The following is a 26,853-nucleotide window of genomic DNA, read 5'->3' as shown; positions in this document are numbered from 1 at the left end:
AACAAAAAACAACAATCAATCAATTAATCGAGTACAGAGGAGAACAGGAAAACTTGGAAAATAAACAGCTGCGCCATGAGCGCATGATACGCCCGACGTCTTGTGTGGAAGTTTTATGCAATGATCATAAATAGTTTCTGAGAAAGTTTTAAGCAATTACCATTTATTGCTTTTGAGACACGGCGGGACATGTGAAACCCCCCCACCCTGTTTTCTTTTTACAAATATCACTAAAATAAAATTTTGAATCAAACCAAAAAGTATACAGATCTTTAGATTAATATAACAAAGAAGTGTGTACAGTTTCAAGCAATAATCATAAATTGTTTTTGAGATACGGCGCGACATGTAAAAAAAACCCTCCCCTTTTTTACAAAATACTCAATAACTCAAAAATAAAATTTTGAGTCATCACCAAAAAGTATACAGATCTTTAGATTAATATAACAAAGAAGTGTGTAAAGTTTTAAGCAATAATCATAAATCGTTTTTGAGATACGGCACGACATGTAAAAACCCCCTCCCCCTTTTTTACAAAATACTCAATAACTCAAAAATGAAATTTTGAATCATCACCAAAAAGTATACAGATCTTTAGATTAATATAACAAAGAAGTGTGTAAAGTTTTAAGCAATAATCATAAATCAATTTTGAGATACGGCGCGACATGTAAAAAACCCTCCCCCTTTTTTACAAAATACTCAATAACTCAAAAATGAAATTTTGAATCCTCACCAAAAAGTATACAGATATTAAGATTAATATAACTAAGAAGTGTGTAAAGTGTTAAGCAATAATCAAGAATCGTTTTTGAGATACGGTGCGACATGTGAAAAAAAACACACCCCTGTTTTAGTTACAAAGTGCCGTAACTCAAAAAGTTTAAATCTTATTTTCACCAAAAAGTATACAGATCATTAGACCATCATAAAAAACAACTGTATTAAGTTTCATGAAATTTAGATAAGTCGTTCTCAAGTTACGGTGCGACATGTTTACGCCGGACAAACAGACGGACAGACGGACGGACAGACAGACAGACAGACGGACGGACGGACGGACGGACACCAGACATTTGTATACCATAATACGTCCTGTCAAAATTTTGACGGGCATATAAAAAGACTGTGAATTATTACCAAACAAATGAAATCCATTCACAAATCTTATGAAGCCTTTCTTGCTAATTTTTTTATTACCCTAGTCACTTGCTTTCATTTAAAATAAAATTTTCTAAAAACAAGTTTCAATTCTTTATTTACAGATCTTCAAAATACAACATATTTGTTATCAAAAGTCTTAAAGTAAAGCTTTAAGCAAAATATCATCATAATAGTTTGTTCAATATGAAAGCAGTATCACAAAGGGCAAGTTTTTTAAACCTTGAATTTTAGCTACAAGTAAAGCAATGTTGAAAATAGTGTCATTTTATTTGGATGGTGAAGCTAATACATAACTCTATTCTTATCTAGCTTATACATAAATTAGAAACATCCAATAGAATCAGGTGATTCATCTTGCAGCCAATCAAAAATGAGTATATGTATGAATTGCCCACCTACTGTAAGACAATTACAATCAAAACCAAGGAGTAGACAAAGACAATTAAGAAATAAGAAACCACACAAACTCCACTAAAAACCGGGAGTGAAATCAGGTCATCCAGAAGGGTAAGCATTTAAATACAGAATCTTACAAATTGTGTCAAATATCCTTGTAATTGTACATCAAAATGAAAATTATTAGTATCAAGGGCTGGATAAGCATTGTTTTGAATGTTATTAACCAATCACATTTTTGGTGTAGTTTAATAAATATTACCCAAAATGCATTATTCTGAAATGATGAATTATTGATGCTGCTGCTGAATATTAACATGTATGTCAACATCCCATTCTGGATAAAATTGTTATCAAATTATGCTATTTGTATATGTTTATCATTCATGTCCTAATGTGTACAAATCGTTTTTACACCTAAATATGGTTTTTGTTTTTGTTTTTAGAGAAAGAGTATTCTAACCATTTGATATTAGTTTTGTATGTTAAATATTTTTGTAATAATTTGTATTTTTTTATTGTCTTTACTATTTGCATTACAAAATGATGAATAAAATATATAAAACTTTTACATTGGGTGTTTTTATAAAACTAACAGTCCAAGTTCTACAAATAGTTTCATAGTTAAAGCTGGCAAAAAAGCAATAAAACAATATCACAAGCTTTCCATTTTGTTCACATAACATGAATCAAGATCAGATAACTCTTGTAAGATTTCTTGATAATTATCTTCTTCAAGTCCTGCTTCTATATAGGCTGAATGTTTTTTAATGTTAAGTTTAGATGCCTCTGCATGTAAAGTCTGTGTTAACTGGTGAATGTCTGGACTAGACTGTAAAGATGTCATAACTGGTATCCTGTCTACTCCTACAAAACAGAAAATAGGGAGAGTTGAATTGTAGAATGTCTCTCCCACTAGCTGCACTTTATTTATTATGGTTCCCAGATTTAATCATGCTGGAAATCTGTGTATTGAGTGAAAACAGTCAAGAAAATGTTATAATTTTAAGATGTTTCTGGTTTTAACTAACAAACTGTGATGATGTTTTACTGGTGAGAGTCTAGGTGATTTATTGTCGAGCCTGCAACTTTTGTTGCAGAAAGCTCGACATAGGGATAGTGATCCGGCGGCGGCGGCGGTGTTAGCTTACTTCTTAAAAGCTTTATATTTTAGAAGGTGGAATACCTGGATGCTTCATACTTTGTATATATATGCCTCATGTTACGAGGTTTACGTCAGTCACATGTCCAATGTCCTTGACCTCATTTTCATGGTTCAGTGACCACTTGAAAAAAAAGTTCAAATTTTTTGTAATGTTGAATTCTCTCTTATTATAAGTAATAGGATAACAATATTTGATATGTGCGTACCTTGCAAGGTCCTCATGTCTGTCAGACAGTTTTCACTTGACCTCGACCTCATTTCATGGATCAGTGAACAAGGTTAAGTTTTGGTGGTCAAGTCCATATCTCAGATACTATAAGCAATAGGTCTAGTATATTCGTTGTATGGAAGGACTGTAAGGTGTACATGTCCAACTGGCAGGTGTCATCTGACCTTGACCTCATTTTAATGGTTCAGTGGTTATAGTTAAGTTTTTGTGTTTTGGTCTGTTTTTCTCATACTTTATGCAATAGGTTTACTATATTTGTTGTATGGAATGATTGTAAGGTGTACATGTCTAGCGGGTAGATGTCATCTGACCTTGACCTCATTTTCATGGTTCAGTGGTTATAGTTAAGTTTTTGTGTTTTGGTCTGTTTTTTTCATACTTTATGCAATAGGTTTACTATATTTGTTGTATGGAATGATTGTAAGGTGTACATGTCTAGCGGGTAGATGTCATCTGACCTTGACCTCATTTTCATGGTTCAGTGGTCAAAGTTAAGTTTTTGAGTTTTGGTCTTCTTATCTAATACCATATGTCATAGGTCAACTATATTTGGTGTATGGAAATATTTTATGATCTATATGTCAGTCGTGCAGGTTTTATTTGACCTTGACCTGGTTTTCAGGGTTCATTGCTCAGTGTTAAGTTTTTGTGTTTTAGTCTATTTTCTTAAACTATAAGCAATAGGTCAACTATATTTGTTGTATGGAAGCATTGTTAGCTGTACATGTCTGCCTGGCATATGGTTCAACTGACCTTGACCTCATTTTCATGGTTCATGTTAAGTTTATGTGACAGTCTTAATAAAGCTTTATATTTAGGAGTATCAACATACAGTAATATCAATGATTAGTAAAGAAGGCGAGACATTTCAGTGTGTGCACTCTTGTATTATTTTTATTTGGTTATATCAGTGCTAGTTATTTTATTGAAAATGGCAGAACACTCAATAGTCATGATATTAAGCTTAATCATATCTCAAAATACATATTTTAAACAATGTCATCAAAATTTAAATTTTCCTACCTGGGTATGCAAACCATGTAAAAATAGCCTTCATCTAATGTTTATTCAGTGGCTGTCTTTTATTGATGTGTTACAATTTGTTTTTTGTTCATAAATAAGGCTGTTAGTTTTCTCATTTGAATTGTTTTTCATTTGTCATTTCGGAGCCTTTCATAGCTGACTATGCAGTATGGGCTTTGCTCATTGCTGAAGGCTGTTCGGTGACCTGTAGTTGTTAATATCTGTGTCATTTGATCTCTTGTAGAGAGTTGTCTAATTGGCAATCATACCACATTTTCTTTTATATATAAAACAAGGTAAATATGCTAGTAAGCTTAGGGCAATCTTTCCTTTCCGCTGAATTTTACATTACACACTGCAGAAATGTCTCCTGAGATTAGAACTTACCTTGTTTGAGGTGTCTCAGAACAGGAGATATAAATCCACTGCTGTCTATATTTCTACTGAAAATGTTTGGAAAGGGAGGTAACACATCAAGATTTAAACGACAAACACTTCTGGCACTGAAAAAAATTAAACATGTAATCAGGTCAAATGAAAACATAAATTTATGGTTTCCTAATTTAGAAAAATAAAGTAGGTTGGTAGAATTCTATATATGAATTTGTAGTCCAGTCAAACTAAGTTTAAAACTCAAACTAATTGCAACAGAAAATGTTTAAGTTCTAATCTTTAGCATTAAGCCCCAAATATACACAGAAAAAAGTCTCATATAATCTAACTTGAGGAAACTTAAAAACAGAATTTTTAATTTCTTATGGAAATTAACATTGGAAAGGGAGATAATGCCACAAAAAAAATCAGCTTTTTTTGTCAGTTTTTGGTTGATTTTCTTAAAAATTCATGTAAATTATGATACTTTGATGGGGTTATAAGATCGTATTTGACTAAATTATATAATCTTATGCTCATGAAATGTACAAAACCAAAGTGTTATGGGTATTTTTAATTTTTTTTTTGCACATTCTATATTTAAAAAGAAATTGCAAATTTACCGGTATGGCTTTGTGACCATTTTGAAAAAAACTATAATGACTAATGTGAATATTTGGAATTGTTTATATCTGTAAATTATATTTTTCAGCATCTACCTTGTTTTAAGAAACTTTAAACCACAAAAAGAAGAATATATGTTTTATTAGTTTTATTCAATTTAAGATTCTTTTTGACATGCTGAAAAATCTGATAAATGGTCAACTAATGAATTATGAAATCTAGGTGGTAGCTTGATAAAAGATAAGAAAACACCTTTAGAGTTGTTTTTTTGTATTCTAAAGATAGCTTATATATCAAGAATCAACAACACATTCTGTTAAATAAAAGAGGTAAAGAATTTTGCATAAATTTTTATTGATATTCAGGCGCGTAGCTCCCTATATGCTAACATGCAGTTGTGTGCACATCGATTCGGCATGCAAAAAAACTTGAAATGGCAAAATAAAAATTTATAGATAGAATGATAAAGGAAACACCTATGTTGTCACTTTTTTAATTGATGAAATATCATTAAATAACGGCATTTGGTTTCAAAATAAAAGTTTTATTGGAGATTATGACAAAATCGGACAGTAACTTGTATTTTTTACAAGATTTGAATTTGTAATACTCAGTCTAAGACATGTATTTTACAGTGTACAGTTCATCAGTTTGAGATGTACCAATCGGCATTAGAATTATCAGAACCCTATGATATCGTTGAATATATGCCGGGACAATGTGGTCGACAGACTACCAGAGCCAATCACCCTGCAAACACGCCAAAACAGTCTCATTATTTTTTGCGTTCATAGACCATATAATAAGGGAACATGAGAGTGGAGTCGAGTTTAGTATTATCAGAAAATCGCTTCTTTGCGCTGCATCTGCTTCATCGTGTTGTAAGAATTATAACAAACAAACAAATCTCAACATTGTCTGAGACAGTGAAACTGACCTGGCATGTAATTGGGAGGTCGCTCGATGCCGAACACGTACGCTGCATGGTTTATAACATTTCGCGAGTGCTACCATGGAGATCTATCAGTGTACTACGTATGTTGAAAAAAACCCACAAATATGTTTTGTTTATGTATTACTCTATTCAAAAGATTTATTAATAGTTTTACATTCATAATTTTTTTATAAGTCCTATCTCTTTTAACCGTCCTATGACCGAAAACAGAAAAAAAACAAATTCTGCATAAAAGGGTCCCAAAATTTGTTCGCTTTGCTCGGCTTAGTTGCTTGAAGATCGTTTCTTTCTATCTATGCCCCAGCTATTTCTGCCTTTTTTGGCAGAGTTATCTCCCATATCAATGCAAATCTTCATAGGAATTTAAAATCGTGAATTTTTAGTTTTTCTCAAGTTAGATTTTATGGATTTTTTTTTTCTGTGTAACTTAGGGATATAATTCTAAAACTTAGAAATCTTCTATTGCAATTACTTCAAGGTTAGGCTCAAATTTATGCTAGATTAACTGGACTATTGCTCAATATTTTATCTCCAGTGTAATAAACCGATATTCTACATGTTCTAGTATCACTACCAAAAGTGTTTTTAAAACAATAAGGTCAGAATGGAAACCTGAAAAACATTTCTTTTGGCCCAATTTGTAAGATTCTTTTGTTTAAAATAAGATTTAATTTCAAGAGGAAAAAAAATCCTTATTACTCGAACAATACAGTTATTGGACATAGACATAGAGGAAAATAATGTGAATATATGTATTAGAAATCTGTGACATATTTTTCATTTATTTCAAAATTGCAAGTATTGCTACAATAGTACTGGTAGTCACTGTAGTATAGCTGACAAAATGCTTTTTGTTATATGTAACATCTAACATCTAACATGCAACACGAAAACAGCAGAAAACAAATCAAAATGCACAGTAAAACTCGTACAATTAAGGATGAGAGCAACATCAGGAACACGAGAATAAGAAGATATATAAGAAAATCCTTCACGGCGGCTTTGACTTTTCATGATGTTATTCTGACTTATTCAATTGTGACAAAAGTTTCATCGTTTCTAAAACTGCCATGGATTTGAAGCATTTAAAACCAAAAATTGCTATAGATTTGTGATTTGTTTGGTGTTTGTTACGTCACATTTACCATAGATCTGGAACCCACCATAGATTTGAGTCCTACATATATACTGTGTGTTTTGCTGAAACCTGCATACATGCCTATTGAAAATTTGTTGTTCTTTGGACATTCAATTTCGTGGTTTACCTGTACCCACTAATCCACTTAAATTGGTATCCAATGCAAAATAAGGAATCCACAGTTATACATAAATAAATATTTACCTGAAAGTGGATTGGAATTTGGTTTCTAGATACCTCTGTAGGACATCATCTACTGAATAACAGGAACTATATTCATTTGGAGTCTTTGAATAAGGTAACTGACTGAAATAAATAATATAAGATCAATGTCAGAAAAATATCAACTCCTTTGTTTGAGGCCTAGTAACTTGGAATGGGTGAGGTATTCAACAATTCAGTGCTGTTTTTAAATAAAAATTTTTAAATATTAGTATTTTCAGACTTTTTCAACAAATTTGTATAGTTTGTTCTTATGTTGTACTGCAACACCACTGTCTCAGGTTAGGACAGGGTTGGGATCCCAGTAACATGTTAAACCTTGCCACATTCTGTATGTATGTGCCAGTCCCAAATCAGGAGCCTGTAATTCAGTGGTTGTTGTGTGTTGCTGTGTAACATATTTGTTTTTTATTAAATTATTTTGTACATTAAATAGGCCATTTGTTTTCTCATTTGATTTTTTTTTACATTTGTCATTTCAGGGCCTTTTAAAGCTGACTACTGCTGATTCAATATTATTCATTGGATACCAATTATTGTGGGTACAGGTGAACCACATTTAAGTTCAAAGAAATACAAATTTCTACAAAATTGTATCCAGACTTTGGCAGAACCATGAAATCACATATCCACGAAAATGCAAGGTTTCTGCAATCAACAAAAATTGGTTTCCCTGAAAATGAATGAATTCAAAGGGGGTGAACAGAGGTGCTCTTGAAGGTTGAAGATTTTAATCAACAAATGTTATGTTTTTGAAGTTTTTAATTTCAAAGGTCTTATTATTCCCGAATGTGTTTTGAATTTCCAAGGCCTTATTATTCCCTCAAGAGTTTTGAATTTCCAAGGCAGGCCCTATAATTCCCTAAAGTTGGTATACAGTATTCAGTAACTAACCTCTTAAGCTTTAGATCTGTAATACCTCTTGATACAACTGACTGCATAAATGGATTGGACTGGTTAGTCACATGTGGTGTCAGAGATGACCAAGGTAAATTGTCCTCTAATGACAGGATGGATTGAACTACTTGACCGTTACCAATCATAGGAAAAGGTAATGCTGCATTTAAGGATGCCACCTGAAATGTGAAAATTAATGTTATTACATTTTTATCCTTAATCCTGTTACCCAATAAAGATTTTGTCCTGAAATAGTGTTCAAAATTAATTCAACAACAAAAATTAATGTCAAAAGGTAATTTTCCTCAACTCTGTCATTGTGATATTGAATCAAAAATAAATATATCCAGTCTTACTTATATAAGAATTCTGCAGGCTTCTTTTCATTGAGACTTCCTCCAAACATGGAATACAGAATGAATAAAGAAAATATATTTTAATTCAACCTTATATTTCATTCATTATATCCTATATATAGCAAAAACTGTCTAAACTAAACTCTTAAACATGTATAATGACTGAAGAATAAGTTCAGTTTAAATATCTTAAGTAGTGAAGGAAACAAATGTTGTAAAATGTTTACATGTAATACGTTAGCCATAGTAACAGAATCAATTACTGTGGAGTCATGTATTTTTGTGATTACAAATTTTTGTGGATTGAGGAAAACTTGCACTTTCCTCGATATTTGATTTCATGGTTTTTCAAAAATCTGTATATCATCCTATAGCAAACTTGTAATTCGTTGAACATTTTTTAAAATTCGTGTTTTCCCTGTATCCACAAAAACCACGAAAAAATTAGTATCCAACTAATTATAATGAATCCACAGTATAACGTAAGTTCCCTCGTAAGTTCCTTTATAGGAGTTGGTTTAGACAGATACAACATGTATTGATATTGATGTAAAAGGACTTTGGACTAAATTGAGATTAGAAATGTTTCAATTCAGTCAGAGTTTGGTTTAAACAGATTCATTGAATACAAATTGTACCATTTTTATGTTATTGGAACTAATTATTGTCTGATAAAGGTCATTCTTGGTAGATCCATTAGTGGGATTCTATTTTTTGTGAATTTCATAGGTAGAATGAAACATGAATATCAATACAATTATTAAAAAAAAAATACAAACTTCCTATAGGGTTGTAAGCTAATTTTGGTATAACCCCATTAATCAAGTATCTGAGATTTCTGCAATCCAACAAAATAAGTATCAATGATAACCAAAAACACCATGCCTTTTTACTGAAATTTGGACTGATAATTCAAAATTCAAATTTATATCTATTTTTTAGTTTCATTAAAACAATACATTTAGCTATATATATATATATATAAATATATAGTTCATGTAACAACAGGTGATTTAGATGTAGTTTGTGACATCTTTTGAAAAGTGCCGTGTTTTTCAGAATTCGGTAAATTTTCAGAAGTAATGGAACATGTTTTGTATTATCAAACTCCCCTGAACAAGTATATTCTTTACATGCAAATAATGGTATATTGAATTGTTTCAGTTATAGCCTTGATAAGGTACAGTGTTGACATGAAATGACTGTCACTTTATTCAAACTTAAGACAAAATAGCTTGAATGCTTGAAATTGCAGAATTCAACATAATAAGCAAAGGGGCTATGATTTAGTGGTTATATTTGAAAGACATCCCAATTTAAACAAGACATCTCATGTCAGTTCATTTTTTATGTAATGACTACATGGTTGAGTGATACTTCAATTTTCAGGCCAAATGGAGACCAAAGGAAAGCCAAACCGTCTCTTAAGGACACTCGAGGGTACAAATATGTCTTTTTTTTTCATTACAAATTTTATTTATTACTTTATTAGTTGTTACTCTATCATATGGTACAAAAATCAACCCCAAAAAATCAATTCGCTTTGGACCCAGATGACTTTAAAAATGAACTTGTCATTGAAAAAGCTCCAAATTATCTCCCTTGGTGCAATAATGCCATTTTTTGGCATCAAAATTGAAATCTCTTTTTTAACTCATTGGTGACCTATATTTTTTTATTATTTTTCTCAAATAAGCTGTACTCAAACTAAACTATTGCATGTATTGTAAAATTTAAGCAATTTCTGTAATTTAGTTCTTTTTTTATTTCAATTTTACCTTTATTTCTACTTTTAGTTCAACAGAAAAAAAGTACCTGTACAAAATTGTATGCTTCTTTCAAACGCAGATTGAGAGCTTAAATGAATGGTGACCCCATATTTTTATATGATAAAGTTCATTTATACCAGCGAGCCCCCTTAATACAATGTCCTTCTAACTGTTGATACAAACCTTTTTACCTAATGAATTGAGACTATCAGTGAGATCTCTGAGATCCATATGACCAGTACTTCTGTAGGGTAAAGACATTGTGTCTAATGATGCAGCTAGTATACTACTTGTATGGTATGGTATTGACTAAAAATAGAGAACAAAGATTGTGAAGATACATTTAAAACAAATTATGTAGGTTAAGAAAATCTTTCTACAAACTGTTTTACAGTTTTAGGTTTAAAATGCATTCCCTACCTATACACTTACTACACTTCTGGGGTGATTTTTGCAAACCCCAAATAAAACTCACCTTAAACAGTTAGGCATGCTAGTAAAATTTTAATGCATTGGTCCATCTGATCTATTATATGCCCCATACAAATTGTTCCTGCTATTAATATCCTTTTCATAATAAACAAAGTACTGTGGATTCATTTATTTTCGTGGGTACCAATTTTCATGGTTTGAGGAGAACTTGCACATTTGTGGATATTTAATTTCGTGGTTTCAAAAAAGTCTGTATACATTCCTTTAGAAAAATTTTAATTTCTGGTTCCCCTGTACTTACAAAATCCATGAAAATTGGTATCCAACGAACATTAATGAATCCACAGTATGTCAAAACTAAAATATTCTCCAAAGAGTAAGTTTTTAATTTTCAGGTGCCCAGGTAGGAAGGTCTTACCTTTGTATACTATTGCTAGTGAAAAGGTATATTAAATTGAACCATATATTGAAGTATTGAATACATACCTTGTAATCTAAATATGGAAATGTTACAAGAGGTCCCATTTTCTTCCACAAAGTTGATGCTAAAGACAGAGGAGTGAATAAAGAACTATATGTGCTACAGCTATTGTAGGTTATAGCTGAATTTAAAATCCTGTTTGCTCTCTCATGGGGAGTCTGAAAATACAAATACAATCTGTTATTTTCAATACCATGCTAAATTCTATACATATATATTTGGTTGCCATGGTAAAGCACCTGCATTCAATAATTGTGTGTTTTACCTCAATAACATTTCTTTTTGATGGGCAAAAGGGGGAGGGGGTATATATGTGCATGTAAAACTGTTTTAACCCAAACACATTTTGCTTTTGTACCAAGTCACTATATCTGGTCCATGTTTTATTTGTTGTTTATCGTCTTTGTATGAAGATCTCTCATTACTAAGGAGTTGGATGTTCATCATTGGTAAGGTCTATTTTGCTGTAGGTTATTTTTTGTTATTCCTGTTTTCAACTATAATTCAAACACAAAACGGGCATTGTGGCTTGAAAATACAAACTTTACCATTGTAAAGCTGCAGACCTTTCTTTACATTGGAGTAATTATGACTAACCACAACTTGTACTTGTATATAAACTGTGTGATAACTAATCATAACCTCTTTATTTCTGAAGACTGCATGATAAGCAGTACCTACAAGGTTTGCGACATAATCTAAATACAGACTCTATATTTTGTTGATTTTAACTTTCTTTTCAACATTTAGTTTCTGTAAAGCAGATTGACTCAGTTGACTTTATTTTACCAGTGGATTTATGATAAGAAAGAGAATCCTTTCAAATCTATAGTTGGCCCTGCCAAACTAGTCTGAGACATTTGTTTTTATATGCCTTTGATGTAAATAATGATAGATTTTAGGTATGAGAGCTATTACAAGTTTGACAAATGTATATAACACCCCACCTCTTATCTGGGTTACAGTATAGCTGGTTATTTTTGTGGGTAATTTCACGATTTTCATAGAATAAGGTATACAAAATTTTGGTGGATTCAAAACATTTATCAATACCTTTGCATGTGCCATTTAAAATTGGCATAATTTATTTTGGTGGTTTTGTTCTATTCACGAAAAATAAGTGAAAATTTAATTCCCACGAAAAATAGCCTGCTATATATACGGTGGCACATTGTTTAATGTTAGAATCAAAGATTTTTTATATTTATGTTATCTAGATATCACTGATTGATCAATAATCATAAGAAAATCAGTATTTATAATAGTCTAACATACACTATCTGGTAAATCAGCAGGTGTCAAACCAAAGGTCATCAATGACTTAGTATCAAACTCATCCCTCAAGTACTCCAACAAACCCGCTCCTAGACCTCCAAACCCATCAAAGGTATCCACTAGGATATGGAAACCCTAAATTATATATAATACATGTTACTATCAAGGGTATCTACTAGGATATGGAAACCCTAAAATATATATAATACATATTACTATCAAAGGTATCTACTAGGATATGGAAACTTTAAAATATATATAATATATATTACTATCAAAGTTATCCTCTAGGATATGAAAACCCTGAAATATATATGATACATATTACGAACACTTCATCAACTCCTAGTTGATAATTTTTATCACTCTTTAGTCTTACAAAAGCTAAGATTCACATGCAAAGTGCAAAGACTTGCCAACAGGTTAAGCTCTAAAAATGTCAAAATTTATACTCCAATAAATTAAGCACATTTTATTTGTATAATATAAGATTTAAAAAAAATATTTATGCAACTACATGTATACCTGTAAGCTATCACATTCTTCTGTAAAGAAATGAATACGATCCTCCATCTCTGATCTGGTTTCATAGTTAGATAGTACAGACTTTCCACAACCAAATATGTCAAATTTGTCTATCTCACTACAAAAGATGATGTAGTATAGTTGTTTGGTGGCAAATTGATTCTTCAAATATTTTAAATTACAAATTGAACAGGCAACCAACTCTTTCAACTATTTTGCCTTACATATTGTGTCGATTTCTTTGACTTTTAATTTCTAAGGTCAATTTCCACTCAGTGGTCAGTGATCTTTTAAAAATGTGATTTTATAGAAAATTTAAAAAAAAACATTCGGTTACAATTAAATGAAGCAAAGTTGGCTTTTCAAATCAATGCTGTTAGTTGCTTGTAAGCTCATCGATTATATCGATCTTTTTAATGTATTTATATTTCAAACTCTCAGATGGAACTTTAACTTTTCCTAAAACATACTTTAAATGTATGTTAGACTTACAGGGCATGGGTGGATGTTAATTTTTTTAATGTTTTTTATTGCATTATGAAAGTAAGTAAGTGAAATTCAAAAATTGCATTTTTTATGTGGTTATTGACTTATTTGAAATCTTCTTCATTAATTGATAACCATGAGTTAATTGATAACCATGAGAAAGAAATGTACAAAATACAGAATAAGCTAACACCTGAATATTTTTTGTGAAAACAAGAGGTCTTCACATAAATTAAACAATGTTATAATTTTAGGAACCTGTACTCACTCGTAACCTAAATATAAAAATAGGCAGATGTGGTATGATTGCCAATGAGACAACTCTTCACCATATTTTAATTACCTTTCTGGTACCTTCCTAATTTATAAACTTTAATTACCTATCTTTGGTATATTCATTGATGATGTGTAATGACTTTGGATGGATATGTACTTTCAGGAAATCTGACCACACGTTGACTGAATCATCTAAATCATACAGCTTTCTACCAAATACCTCTTCTTCTTTAGCAGAAATGTCATCTGAAATATTCAAATTATATGCTACATGTTTTTTGTAAAACATAACATTTCTAAAAGCATAAATAAGTGAAATCCATTAATAAGATATGTAGTCTATTACATTGTAGAGGGGGGATAGGACCTTTATCGGGACCCAGGGACCGAGTGTTTTTAAGCTCGGGATTTCTAGATCCGGGAATTATTTTTTCGAATTTCAGGATGTCAGGATTTAAATTTAATTTTAATGTACTATTTAAAATTGCCTGATTATGATTAATTTGCATTTATTGAAATTAAGACCATTGCATCAAGTTGTTAAGATATTTCTCCACTCTTTAAAATTTTAAATGTGAGTCTTAATGAGCTTTTTAAATATTTAAAATTTAATTGTTGACAGTCGAGCAAATATCCTAATACACTAGATATGTCATGGAATACAAGTTCCTTCCTAATATAAGTTCCCAAAGGAAAAAATATTCTGAAATATTATTTCCACAGGAATAAATATTACAGTACATGTTCCTAAGGGAATAAATAGTATAGAATATTTGTTCCAACAGGAATAAGTATTATGACATTGTTTACAACAATGTTTCCAGTGGAACTTCCTTCTGTTAGGCGGAACAAATATACATTGACAGATATAGTGGGGTTATCAGTTTATCAAAACAATGTTTATCTTTCCATTTGAAAGATTTGTAGAAAGTTGTGCTCTTTGTATGTGAAATCATAAGGCATGGTCACCTTTTTCATGATGTGACATAAGAAACTTCAGAAGAAAACAAGAACATCTGACGTCAAAATTGAAATTTCGACAAATCATTTGACAAGAACAAAGCTTTCTCTAGAGGTAAGAAATATTTTTCTCACACCAATCGAAAAATGTGAAAATAGAATGAAATGTTATCTACACTTAAATCTAAGACTGAATCAACTAGTTAAATATTTTGAAGATAGATTTCACACATCTGCAAAATAATGGGCACATATTCAGTATTACACCTATGACAATGTATGATTACTTCATCCTGTGATTTAAGAGTCTACTTTTTAAGAACTTAAGCCAAACAAAAAAGTATGTGTGTTTACTGTCACATGCTAAAAAAAATAGGGTAGTTAGGTAATTATTCTTTTTCATTTTTCATTTTTTTTTTTTACATTGAGATTTGAGTCTATGGGAGCAACATTGTGACTTTAACCGTGCTTAATAAAAAATGGCCAAAAAACTTATGGGTACGGGATAAAAAATTATGGTAGGTAGGTGTACAGTAAACACACATACTATTTTGTATGGCCTTATTGACATAATATTCAAGACAGGTATTTAAGCATTTAAACTTTATATACCAGGAATATCATCGCCTTCCCCTTGATCAGTATCTTCTGGTACTAAAACTGTGTTCTCCTAAAAAAAAAAAATAATTTAGACTGGAAATGACATTTTATTCCAATAAAAATTGTGAATTCTAAGACTCTTAAATTTCTACAGCTGCAACTAAATGTATTGAATTGCAAAACTGATTTTGAACACTGTAGATTCATGTTTTTCCTAGAAAAAACTTTTTTGAAATGAGGATAATTGATTTTATGGTTTTGACAAATTCTACATGCATACCTATAGGAAAATTGTACTTTGTTGCATGATTAAATTCCTAGTTCATGTTTACATACATAATCCAGGAAAAATATGTTTGAGTCACTTTTAGAAAAAGAAAATAAACTGTCTAGTTAACACAATTCAACAATAAATGTTTCATGAGCTGTACCTTGGCTGCCAGATCCTGTAAATACTGGTTCTTAGGAACTGGTACTGACTGGTGAAGGTTCACATCTCCTCCCCTGTGAAGTGAACACAAGAGATAGAACTAATACATTAAAAATATGAATGAAATGAATGATAGATAGATAGATAGATATTTTTATTTTAAAATACAACTTGGTACATACATGTATACATGAAATACAATATTTTACAATTTTTAACATAAGGCCAGACTTTTTTTATTATCTGTTTATCTGTTTAACGAGAAAGTTTGTAAAAAATTAGGGTCGAGGGGGGCGAAATAAAAAATTAAAAAAGTGAAAAATTGGTCCAGGAGACACTAAAAATAAAACCGTTTATATAAGTGACTTTTTTTCTTTTTTTTTTAGAATTTATTAAAATACAAGAGCAATGAAATGAGAATAGACCAGCATAGTAGACCTTCTATTAATATGAACATAAAAACTATGTTTTTATTCTGTATTTCCATGAATATAGATCCATGGCACCAGGCAACTATATCAACCTACAGCATATACACTCACTATATATATATTTCTCTAATTCTATGGAAATTTATCCCTTTCCGAACCCATTGTATAAAAAAATTTAATCAACGTGTGGTTGCAGGTGATCTCAAAAGATCATTGGATGATTTTAAGGGTCATGACCTTTTTAGCTAACTGGATGAATCAAAATATGCTATAACAGGTGTTAAAGAAATTGACAACTTCGTGCAATGTGAAAGGCACTCGGAGGGGATTTTCGGTTAACGAAAAAAGAAAATGTATTTTTTAATCATTTGAGAAACAGATTTTTACATAGTTAATCGTGGATTATCGGATTTATCCAATCTCGATAGTTAAATCATAAATTTTAAAGTCCTCGCCAAGGCTCGGACTTTAAAATTGATAATTTAACTATCTCGATTGGATAAATCCGATAATCCACTCGTATTAATGTAAGAATCTATATATATATGTACAGTATATACCTGTCACCCAGTCAGGAACCTCTTAGTGTATGCAGAGACATATCAACACATGTGTATATCAAATTTTATAAAAAAAATAATTAATAAAAACTTTAAACTTGATATATCTCTGGTGTAATAGTCCCAGATTCGAGCAAATTTAACTTACAAATTGAATCAATGCATATTCATGGAAATATATACATTAATCAAGAATATCTAACCAAAAGTATGTTAACGGATGTGGAATGCGTAATTTTTCCTTTAGGATCAATTTTTGTCTGTCTAGTGTCAGCAGTGCCATTCAGGCGTCCACAGTCATTTTCGCAAGAATCAGAATTTCGGTCATAGCGGGTCCGTTTCCGATGAAATCTTGACTGCGATCCGTAGTTCTAGAATAGAATGCTCGATAATATAAATGTCGGATGAAGAAAACCTTACATAAATAAACAATGTTTGATACGATATTTGGAATGGAATATGACGTTTTTAATGCAATTCATGGATAAGAAGTTTACTTCAGGCTAATTTCATCAAGTTCTGATAAAGTAATAACTGATTTCATCTAAAGTTAGAACAATTTAATTTATACGTTCTCGTGTAGTATGAAAAACATTCCACTGGCCAAAAAATCTTTTTTGAGGAAATAAATCGTTTGTGCCTTGAATTTCTTTAATTTCAAATGAAAATCACTGTTTCATCGACTTGGTAAAAATAAAATATTACCGATTTATACAGATTTTATTTTTTTCTAAGGATTTGATTACAGTCGGCCGGAAAAAATTTAAAATAAAAGTAAGAAGCACTACTTTTATTTCTATTTTGAAATCGGAAAAGGTGGAGTCGGCGGATCTGGTTAAACAGATAATAAAAAATGTCTGGCCTAAGTAGTCAATTAACATGTATAGTTATACCAACCAGCCTTTGGAGGCATATAATGCACTGTCATTTATATACGAAAAATTACATGAATATAAATTTCAAATCCATTAATCAAGGTTATTATATCAGAGGCTTAATTCTTATTAATAGATACAATGTAGTTTCAATATGTCAGTTGTGTTTAAATAATTAAATGTGAAAATAAGGCTGAAAGTAATTTAATAATTTTTGGTTTGATAATGTAAGGGTTGTACATGGAAAATTAGGAAAATAAGAGTTGTCTCTCTTTGTACTTATCCACATTACATTAAGGAAAAAAAATAGTAATTGAAATAAAAGATAAAAGAGAATTTATCACCTAGAATTGACTAAAATTCTGACAGTTGATCTATATAGTAATTTATCTCATTTCCTGTGAATCTAATTTTCCAAAGCATAAATAACATGCTATGGCAATACATAAACAAGTATATACAATGTGACAAAACAACAGATAGCAGAGAACGATTTAACCACACCATTAAGAGTCCGATCAAACTGTTGTTAAGTAATATATTGTAGTTACTACTTGGCGGGTATATCGCATGAAGCAATAATTCCTACTGCTTAACGAATTTACATAATATAATAAAAGTACAATTAATTCACAAAACATGACGTAATTTTCCAAGTATATTTCAGATAGTTACACAGTTTCATTGTGATTGACTTTGATTTTGCTTGACAAATGCTTGAAGTAAATGAAAAAGTTTTAAATTATTTGGCCAACAACAATAATATTTTAGCAAATATTTTTGTCTCATAGTTCTTTAGGCTGGACATACAAGTATGAAGTGTTGCACATTTTCAACACAACTCATTTTGGTCTCTTGTAGAGAGTTGTCCCATTGGCAATCATACCACATCTTCTTTTATTATATCATATTGCAGCATTCGCATAGACACATATGTCTAGGAATAGTTTTATATCTCCCTAATTTCAATTTCAGTTTCTAAGTACCACTTCTCAATTTTGTAAGTAAGTTACTATTAATAAAAGATAGTATTACCAATTAACACATTTTAATTTAACACTGTGAACAATGAAAACAATGTTTCAGTAATTACTTTTTATTACACAGCATAAGGTTTAATGGTTACTAATACTTTTGAATCTATTAACTGAAATCAATAAATTCTCAGACAATTAATTGAGAAGATGTTTATCCTCATATCATGTAAATCATGTAAAATGAACAGAAAAGGGATGCAACCATATTTTTAAAGTCAAATCATCACATGTCCCATATAGCTATAGTGAAATAATCTTAAAATAAAAATAATTTTACCACTTGACTTCCTCCTGTGAGTTTAAATCATATAGAATTCCTTCTTGTTTCAGTGTCTTTAAACTTCCTTTCAGATCAAATGCAATAAGTCTTGGTGTAAAAGTGATTTCTCCCTGAAACCAACATACAAAGTAATTAACAGATAATTCTAAACAATAAATTTACCATATTAGAATGCAGGATTTCTGCATCAATTAAAAATTAACAGAATATGTAGTCTTAAGCTCAATTTCAGTTACTGTAAACAAGGTGTTTAGAATAAATCAGGCTATCGGTTTTTTTTATCAGAATAATTAGTGATTAAAATTAAATAAATTATTTCAGATTATTTGTTTCGCCTGTGCATGTACATGATTGTAATAGACCACTTTCGAGTTCATCCGTCACCGGAAAAAACTCGTCAATTAGGCACGCCTTTGTGACGTCATTTACCAGAAAGAGGGGGTCGCTTGTATCCCTGCACTATTAGCGTTCATCAAGCGTCTTAGTGATCGTCATTGTGCAGGATAAACTAGAAATAATTTTGGTTTTGTAAGTACTTAATCACAATTCCCTAATGACAGCAGTGCTGATTGTCAATTATGAGAATTTAGTTTGCCGAATAAATCGCGCAATATAGTATTATAATTTTCCAACCACTCGCTCAACTTTGGAAGGGAAGTGACGATGCCCCTAAACGCACAAATGATGTTCACTAAAACCAGAGTTTTTGACGGAAATGCATAGAACTCGAAAGTTGTCTATTACCATGTACATGTAAAACAATCAGAACAAGAATGTGCCTCCAGTACATGGATACCCCATCTGTACTTTCATAAAAAAAAATACCTCGACCAAAAACTTTTAACCTGAAGCGACATAGATGGACAGACGAACATACGGATGCACAGACTGAAAACATAATGCCCATAAATGGGGTATAAAAAAAAGTTACTGTGTTTTTTTACTATATTTTTAAAATGTATAAATACTTTAAGAGTCTGTCCTTCTCTCCACAAGATGTCATGGTTTACTTCTTTCTCTTCTAAAGCTTTGGTTGGATCATAATTAAATGATGACTCCTAGAAAAAATGAAATAATGTTAAGTACATGTATACACTATGAAGTTCATGAACATCAATCTGACACAGTTCAGATGTCTACAAATTTTTCAAATAAATTACAAAATTTACATGTATGTGTAAGTGATGTACATGTCTAAAAAAAAAAGGTATCGTATGTATGTATACAGGATAACACTATAAGACAAATCAATGAATGATTATTTTTAATACTATATATATTTTATTCTGAAGAACCTATGTTGATACAATGGTATACAGAAATACATAGACATACATAATAATACTATAAAACATGGTGAGGTTACAGCAAATAGAGAAGAAAAGAATGCATAGGTTTGGAGGATTCCATTTTATCAGAGAGAATCCATTTTTGTATTAATGATTCTAATGAGCTTACACAGCTTTTTAAGTTTTGATTGTTTTGAAAAATTCATAACTGCTTTAAACTTTAGAGTATTAATGTTGGTACAGAATTTTTCATCTATACATTCTTTCCTTTCTTCGGAAAAATATGTACATTCTAAAAGTACTAAAGTGAACCTGAATTATAACAAATAATCATGTTCATATTAAGTACAAATGATATTCAACCTGCCAAATAGGCTTACAAAGCTTGTAATGCACTTTCATGATTATATAATCAATCATTTACATTTTTTTCTGTCAGTATAAAACAAGAATGTGTCCATAGTACACGAATGCCCCACTCACACTATCATTTTGCATGTTCAGTGGGCCTTGAAATTGGGGTCAAAACTTTCATTTGGAATAAAAATAAGAAAGATCATATCATCATGATCATAGGGAACATGTGTACTAAGTTTCAAGTTGATGTGACTTCAACTTCATCAAAAACTACATTGACTAAAAACTTAAAACCAAAACTTTAACCTGAACATGCTGAACTTTGCACTACCATTTTTTATGTTCAGTGGATCACGTAATTGGGGTCAAAACTTTGATTTGGCATTAAAATAAGAAAGATCATATCATGGGGAACATGTGTACTAAGTTTCAAGTTGATTAGACTTCAACTTCATCAAAGAGCCGTGGTGTAGTGATTAGTGCATCAGACTACTAACACAAAGGTTCCTGATTCAATTCCCGTTTGGGATGAAAATTTCAGGAACTCAAATTTTGGCTCTCCCTTGACACCATTTTGCGAGTATGGTCTTGAGGAAACGATGATAGTCCATCGGAAGGGGACGATAAATGGCCGACATGTGTTAAGAGAGAGTCATATCTATTGCACGTTAAAGACACCCTTGTAGATTTCGAAAAAGAGTAGGCTAATCAGTCAGAGCTCAGACATAAACAAGTCGACTTTTGTTTTTGACTTGTAGAAGTCAACTTTTTAAACAGACAATAGAGTATGGGTTCTGCTCATTTTTGAAGGCTGTACATACAGTGACCTCAAGTTTAAGTTGCCTAAATCTGCTTCATTCAAACTCTATAGTCTCCTTGTCAATCATAGTTCATACCATCAATCCTCATATGTTATACAAATTTGTGGGAAAGGTTGTCAAAATATAACACCATACAGAAATTAAGGAGTAAAAAAAAAATAGAACAGCCTTTCAAGACATCACTATTATTTGGACTAACCAGTCAGGGGTGCTACTTAAACAAGTGATTTTATTATCACCTATTTCAGTGATTTGATAAATTCAGTTATCACCTATTTAAGTGATTTTGGTGTTTCCTTTGACATGTTTGATCTTTAAATGCTAATTTCATTGATTTTCCATATTTTCACAAACTTTTCTATAATTTTCCTACATAGATTAGTTATCCCTTTTTCTATGGATATTAACTTCACCAGTGCGCTTGGGCAGTAAGTTAGTGTGCTAAAGCTTTCAAAAGTACCCTTGGGAATTGTTCTGTAATCAAATATTTATTAACTACTCTGACTATCAGACAAACGTCAACAATATTAGGTAACCTGATTGGTTTTCTTTAGAGTTAGAATGATATACTTTAAGGTTATGTCCTGATCTACAAATTATTCCAGAAAATGCATATTTTCAATAAATTGTAAAAACTGACAGGCTTATCAAGCAAAAGACAATTTCTAGATGTACATAGTTGTTTTTTCAATGGAATTCTTGTCTTTTTAAAAATAAAAAAATCCAGCTTGTGAGAAAAATATCAAGAAAAAGTTATAAACACTTATTGAAGTGATCTTCTCAAATTACTTGTTTCAGTCATGTCAGTGATTTAATCATTTTAAAAAGTCTGTGTCTATTTATAGACTTTTTTTAAATATTTCACAGCCAAAATCACTTGAAGAAGTGATTCTGAAATCACTTGTTTAAGTAGCACCCCTGACTGCTAACTGAATTGGTGCTCTCTTGGTTGTCACTCAAAGCCCTACCTGGTATCTTTGACACATAGATACCGAATGTGCATAATATTCATTTAATTTATCATATGTACATGTAGTCCAAGTAATTATGACGTCTTGAAAGGTTTTTTTAATTTTTGCTTCAACCAGGGGCGGATCCATTCATACACCTTATTGCTATTTGTCCGCCATTACTAGATATCACACAGGTTCCCGTAAATTTTTGACGTCACAAAACAAAATATCTGACGCCACAATGGAAAAGTGATTGTTGTATGCGTCAAAAGTTCAAGTGGCCGGTTCAGCCAGGATTAGCGATAAGGTGTAATTTAAAAAGGGGGGTTCCCCCCCTGGATCCGCCAATGTCAACGCTTTCCTGACTGTTGTACATCTACACTGAGACTACTAGTGCGATAACACATTTATAGTACATTCAAATAAATTTCTTGGTCAAACTTGACCGATACTCAACGCTTTTGATGTTAGGCGTAAAAGAAAAAAACTTTTATAGCCTTTCAAGAAGTCATAATTATTTGGACTAATGTACATGCACAATACATGAAGTTATTACAAAAAAAATCTATACCTGGATGTTCCACCAATGTGTTCCAACAAAGTTTGAATAATGACCTATTTGCAATGTTATTATTTCTCGACTTCCCATTTCTAATTTTACAAACGAATAAACATAAACATTATTTTAACTAAAGGTATTTAGGATGACAACTGCACTTAGCGCCTAAATACTAGTCAATTCCCGTTTAGTCTGCTTTGAGAAATATAATTTTACGCATTTTCATTAACAGGAAATGCAATAATGATTAAAAATGTTGACCAAATGACGGAGACAGAAATGCGAAATCCGTAAATGTGGTGTCCTCAGTAGAAAGAATAGAAAATAAAATTGACCCACTCGCACTATCATTTTCTATGTTCAGTGGACCGTGAAATTTGGGGTAAAAATTCTAGTTACCTGTTACCTGTTACCTAGTCTTTATCTTCCTCCTCTAGCAGGAGCTTCGCTTTTATAGCGTACTTCTTATTTGCACCTTATTTGCACCCTAACCCTTACACACGGGGCACTCATAAAATCAGTATACGTAATTATTATATATTAATAAAAGTAACATATATATACAGCATGCGGACTAATCCATCACCATGTAAACGAAGTTAACTTTATATATTACACAGTCCAATCGTCCATGGCCGGTTCACTATTCATATCTCCATATCACATAGGCCAAACAATTGTACATATTTAACACTCCTGCCCTCGCATTAGCGTTTACTGTTCAAACACTATCCTTGTTATCTTAAAATCTAAAAACTTTCCACTGTTTATTTGGCAAGCAATTATTCCATATATAACACGCAAATAACGCACTTAAAATCTAAAATGACTTGATCTCTTACAAGCCTTGGATACGAGTTTTCAGTTCAAACACTATCCATCTCATAATATTGCAGAATAAGAATCACTATATAAATCCTGATACAATCCAGTAAAATGCAAATCAAATGCATATATGTATATCGTAATGTTATCTAATATGTATTATACTTTGGTTTTCCTTTATACCGCCTTTACTGAGAATAAATTTACTCAGACATTAAAAGTAAACGTTTGTGATATAGTTTGTAACACAGACCTCTGGTTAATGTCTCTATACGGACCTGTTCCTTATAGGTAAGAAAATGGTATGATGTACAGTCTATAATTAGATGTAAAAGATTCTCTTCATTATCAAATAGTTCTTGTATTAGCAAAGATGGCTTATTACAATCTACGAGAAAAGATTTCAGCTCTTGGATAAAGCGATTTCTTATGCTTGACAGCTTTTCACATTTAAGTATAAAGTGAGTTGTATCTTCTGGTTCAATGTTACATAAAGGGCAGCTTGCTGAGATACAGCTTTTTGAAAATCTAGACCTCTGATACTGAAGAATCATTATTCCAGTGGCAATTTTAACTTTAATAGCGGCCATATTTACGGAGTACGGGTCAGTCCCACTGCTTTTCCAAATATTATGCACAGATCCTATGTTGGAATCATTAAAATTTATGTATTTCAAGGATGACTTTTCTTTAGCTTCCTTCTTTAAATTTTGTAAAAAATGATTATTTATACAGTTATTCACATGTCTATTCCAACTTATTTTTGATGGGGGATTCTCAATGATATCATAAGGCGATGGCAATCCATAAATTACAGTCAAATTGTGTAGTTTTGTAAACCAACTTCCAGATTTTTCATCTTTCATAGCTAATTGTCTAAAAGCAATTTCTCTTTCAACAGATTTTTCATTTCTAATTATATTTCCAAATGTTTTCAGAATTTTCTTATGAATTTCTCCCTCTATAGGAATACGCCCTAATAACAATAAAGTTGCAGCTATTGATGTGCGTTTAGGCAAGTGCTGAATTTGCTTTAATAATTGTCTAAAGAATAATTCCATCTTTTGTATATGTATTTGAGAGTGATATGACATCTAAACCATATAGAAGTCTAGGTATAACATATATTTGTATCAAGTGTACAGAAACTTTTGGATTGACTCCGTTCAAACCGTGCAACCCAGCACCCATGAGAGAGTATACAGTTTTCCTTGCAGTAGTAATACGCTTGCTCACAACTTCTTTAACCCCAGCATTTTTAGTTATATTTCTATCTATTCCAAGATGAACTGCAGATTCGGAAAGTGTTACTGATTTACCATTCAATGTCCAAGACTTTGGCAATTTATCATTATATACCAAAATAGTAGATTTTTGCTCACTGAGTTGATATCTTAATTTGTTTGCATGATCTGCCTGTACATTTAGCATTGTTTGTAATTCATATGGATCTGTAGAGATTAAAGCAACATCGTCAGCTACTGTTGGGATACCGCAATAAATGGGTCCTATACATGCTCCCAATTGATTTCTTTCAAAAGTTTGTAAAAGTGAATTTATAAAAATCTTATAGGCTGTCGGTGACCAGATACCGCCTTGTCGTACACCTTGTTGTTCATCTATTGAATTTGAAAGCAACCCTTTCCATTTAATTTTTGATTTAAGGTTTTCGTACCATCTTTTAAAAAATAACCAATTGTCCCCCGTTAAACCAAACTTGTGCATTTCTCTCATCAGGCCAAGATGCCAAACAATGTCAAAAGCTTTCCTTGCATCCATTAAAGCCACATATAGTGGTGATTTTGTTTTAATTGCTTGGATTATAAGTTCAGTTAAAATTAAAGCAGCAATGATAGGCATTTCTCCGGCGGTAAATCCTTTTTGTAGTTTATTTTGGTTTTTAGTTACAGAGTTTTTATTTTGAGATAAATGAACTTTTCTCAACAACTTTTCCTACTGTACTTGTGATAGTTATTTTCCGATATGAGTTCGGATCAATTTTTGGTTTTCCATTTTTCAAAACAGGACAGGCTATCCCACCTTTCAATAAAGTTGGAATATGTAAATGTTTAAAAATAGCATTTACAAAAAAAGTCATTACAGTTATCATAATAGGTCCACCATATTTCAAATGTTCAGCAGCTATATTTTCTTCATCAGCAGATTTATTATTTTTCATAGATGCTAAAATATTTTTCATTTCAACTTCTGTCACAGGTGAAATATTTTCTATCTTATTTTCAGTAAAAGATTTTGTTAAATGTTTTATATCATTTTCAACTAGACTAAAGTGTTCTTTATCAAAATTTTCAGAATCCATAGGAGATGCCAAATCTTGAAAGTAATCCATCCATGCATCACGGATCAAGTTATCATTATTTAAAGAGATATCATTAAAAGTAAGCGAAGAAGTTGTGGTATTTGCTGGATCTCTTTGTTTCCTTACTAAAGAATAAAAACCAGCATCATTTCCCTCGTGAAGTTCCATAATTTTCTGATATTTATTAATTCTTAAGCTTGCCTCAAGTTGCCTTTGCATGGATCTAAGTTTCTTTTTATAAAACTGAATATTTTGAAATAAAATGTTACTTTTATCGGTGGGTCGGCCAGCGGCTTTCCATTTTGCAAAATGATCTCTATTTATCTTAGCCATATTTTCCAATTCTGGAGTCCAGGGCTTTTTCTTTAACCTTTTAGATTTAGAACGTTTAGAACGGCTACATTTAGAAGCTGTTGTTGCCATAATTGTACATAGTTCATTTATCTTATCTGGTATATTATCAAATGTCAAATTAAGGTTTATTTCATCAGTCCATGTTGACAGTTTATTCTCAATCTCTTCCTGATAAGCAGTTTTATCAACCTTATTCCAATTTATTCTTTTGTTCTCAATTAATGAATTAGTTTCCTCATTTAAAATTTAAAAGATCATATCATAGGGAACATGTGTACTAAGTTTCAAGTTGATTGAACTTCATCAAAAACTACCTTGCCCAAAAACTTTAACCAGAGTCGGCAAACGGACGAAAGAACGGACGCACAGACCAGAAAACATAATGCCCCTCTACTATCATAGGTAGGGCATAATAAA

General features: G+C 31.4%; 1 protein-coding gene across 1 annotated transcript; it reads right to left on the bottom strand.

Moving 5' to 3' along the window:
• Positions 1 to 1,241: 1,241 nt before the first annotated feature.
• LOC143072310 (protein misato homolog 1-like) lies at positions 1,242 to 23,177 on the bottom strand. Its single transcript, XM_076247189.1, has 14 exons — positions 22,950 to 23,177; positions 19,927 to 20,016; positions 18,956 to 19,068; positions 15,777 to 15,849; positions 15,358 to 15,415; positions 13,890 to 14,031; positions 13,024 to 13,141; positions 12,499 to 12,633; positions 11,229 to 11,381; positions 10,494 to 10,619; positions 8,183 to 8,364; positions 7,271 to 7,372; positions 4,365 to 4,480; positions 1,242 to 2,427 (listed from the first exon to the last, which is right to left on the bottom strand). The coding sequence occupies exons 1-14, from the start codon at positions 23,025 to 23,027 to the stop codon at positions 2,216 to 2,218; spliced, it is 1,698 nt and encodes a 565-aa protein (XP_076103304.1). The 5' UTR covers positions 23,028 to 23,177; the 3' UTR covers positions 1,242 to 2,215.
• Between the last annotated feature and the right edge of the window lie 3,676 nt (positions 23,178 to 26,853).

Source organism: Mytilus galloprovincialis, chromosome 4 (assembly GCF_965363235.1).
Source record: "Mytilus galloprovincialis chromosome 4, xbMytGall1.hap1.1, whole genome shotgun sequence".
NCBI lineage: Eukaryota > Metazoa > Mollusca > Bivalvia > Mytilida > Mytilidae > Mytilus > Mytilus galloprovincialis.
Note: the sequence above shows the minus strand (reverse complement) of the source record. Positions and strands in the feature narration are given on the sequence as shown.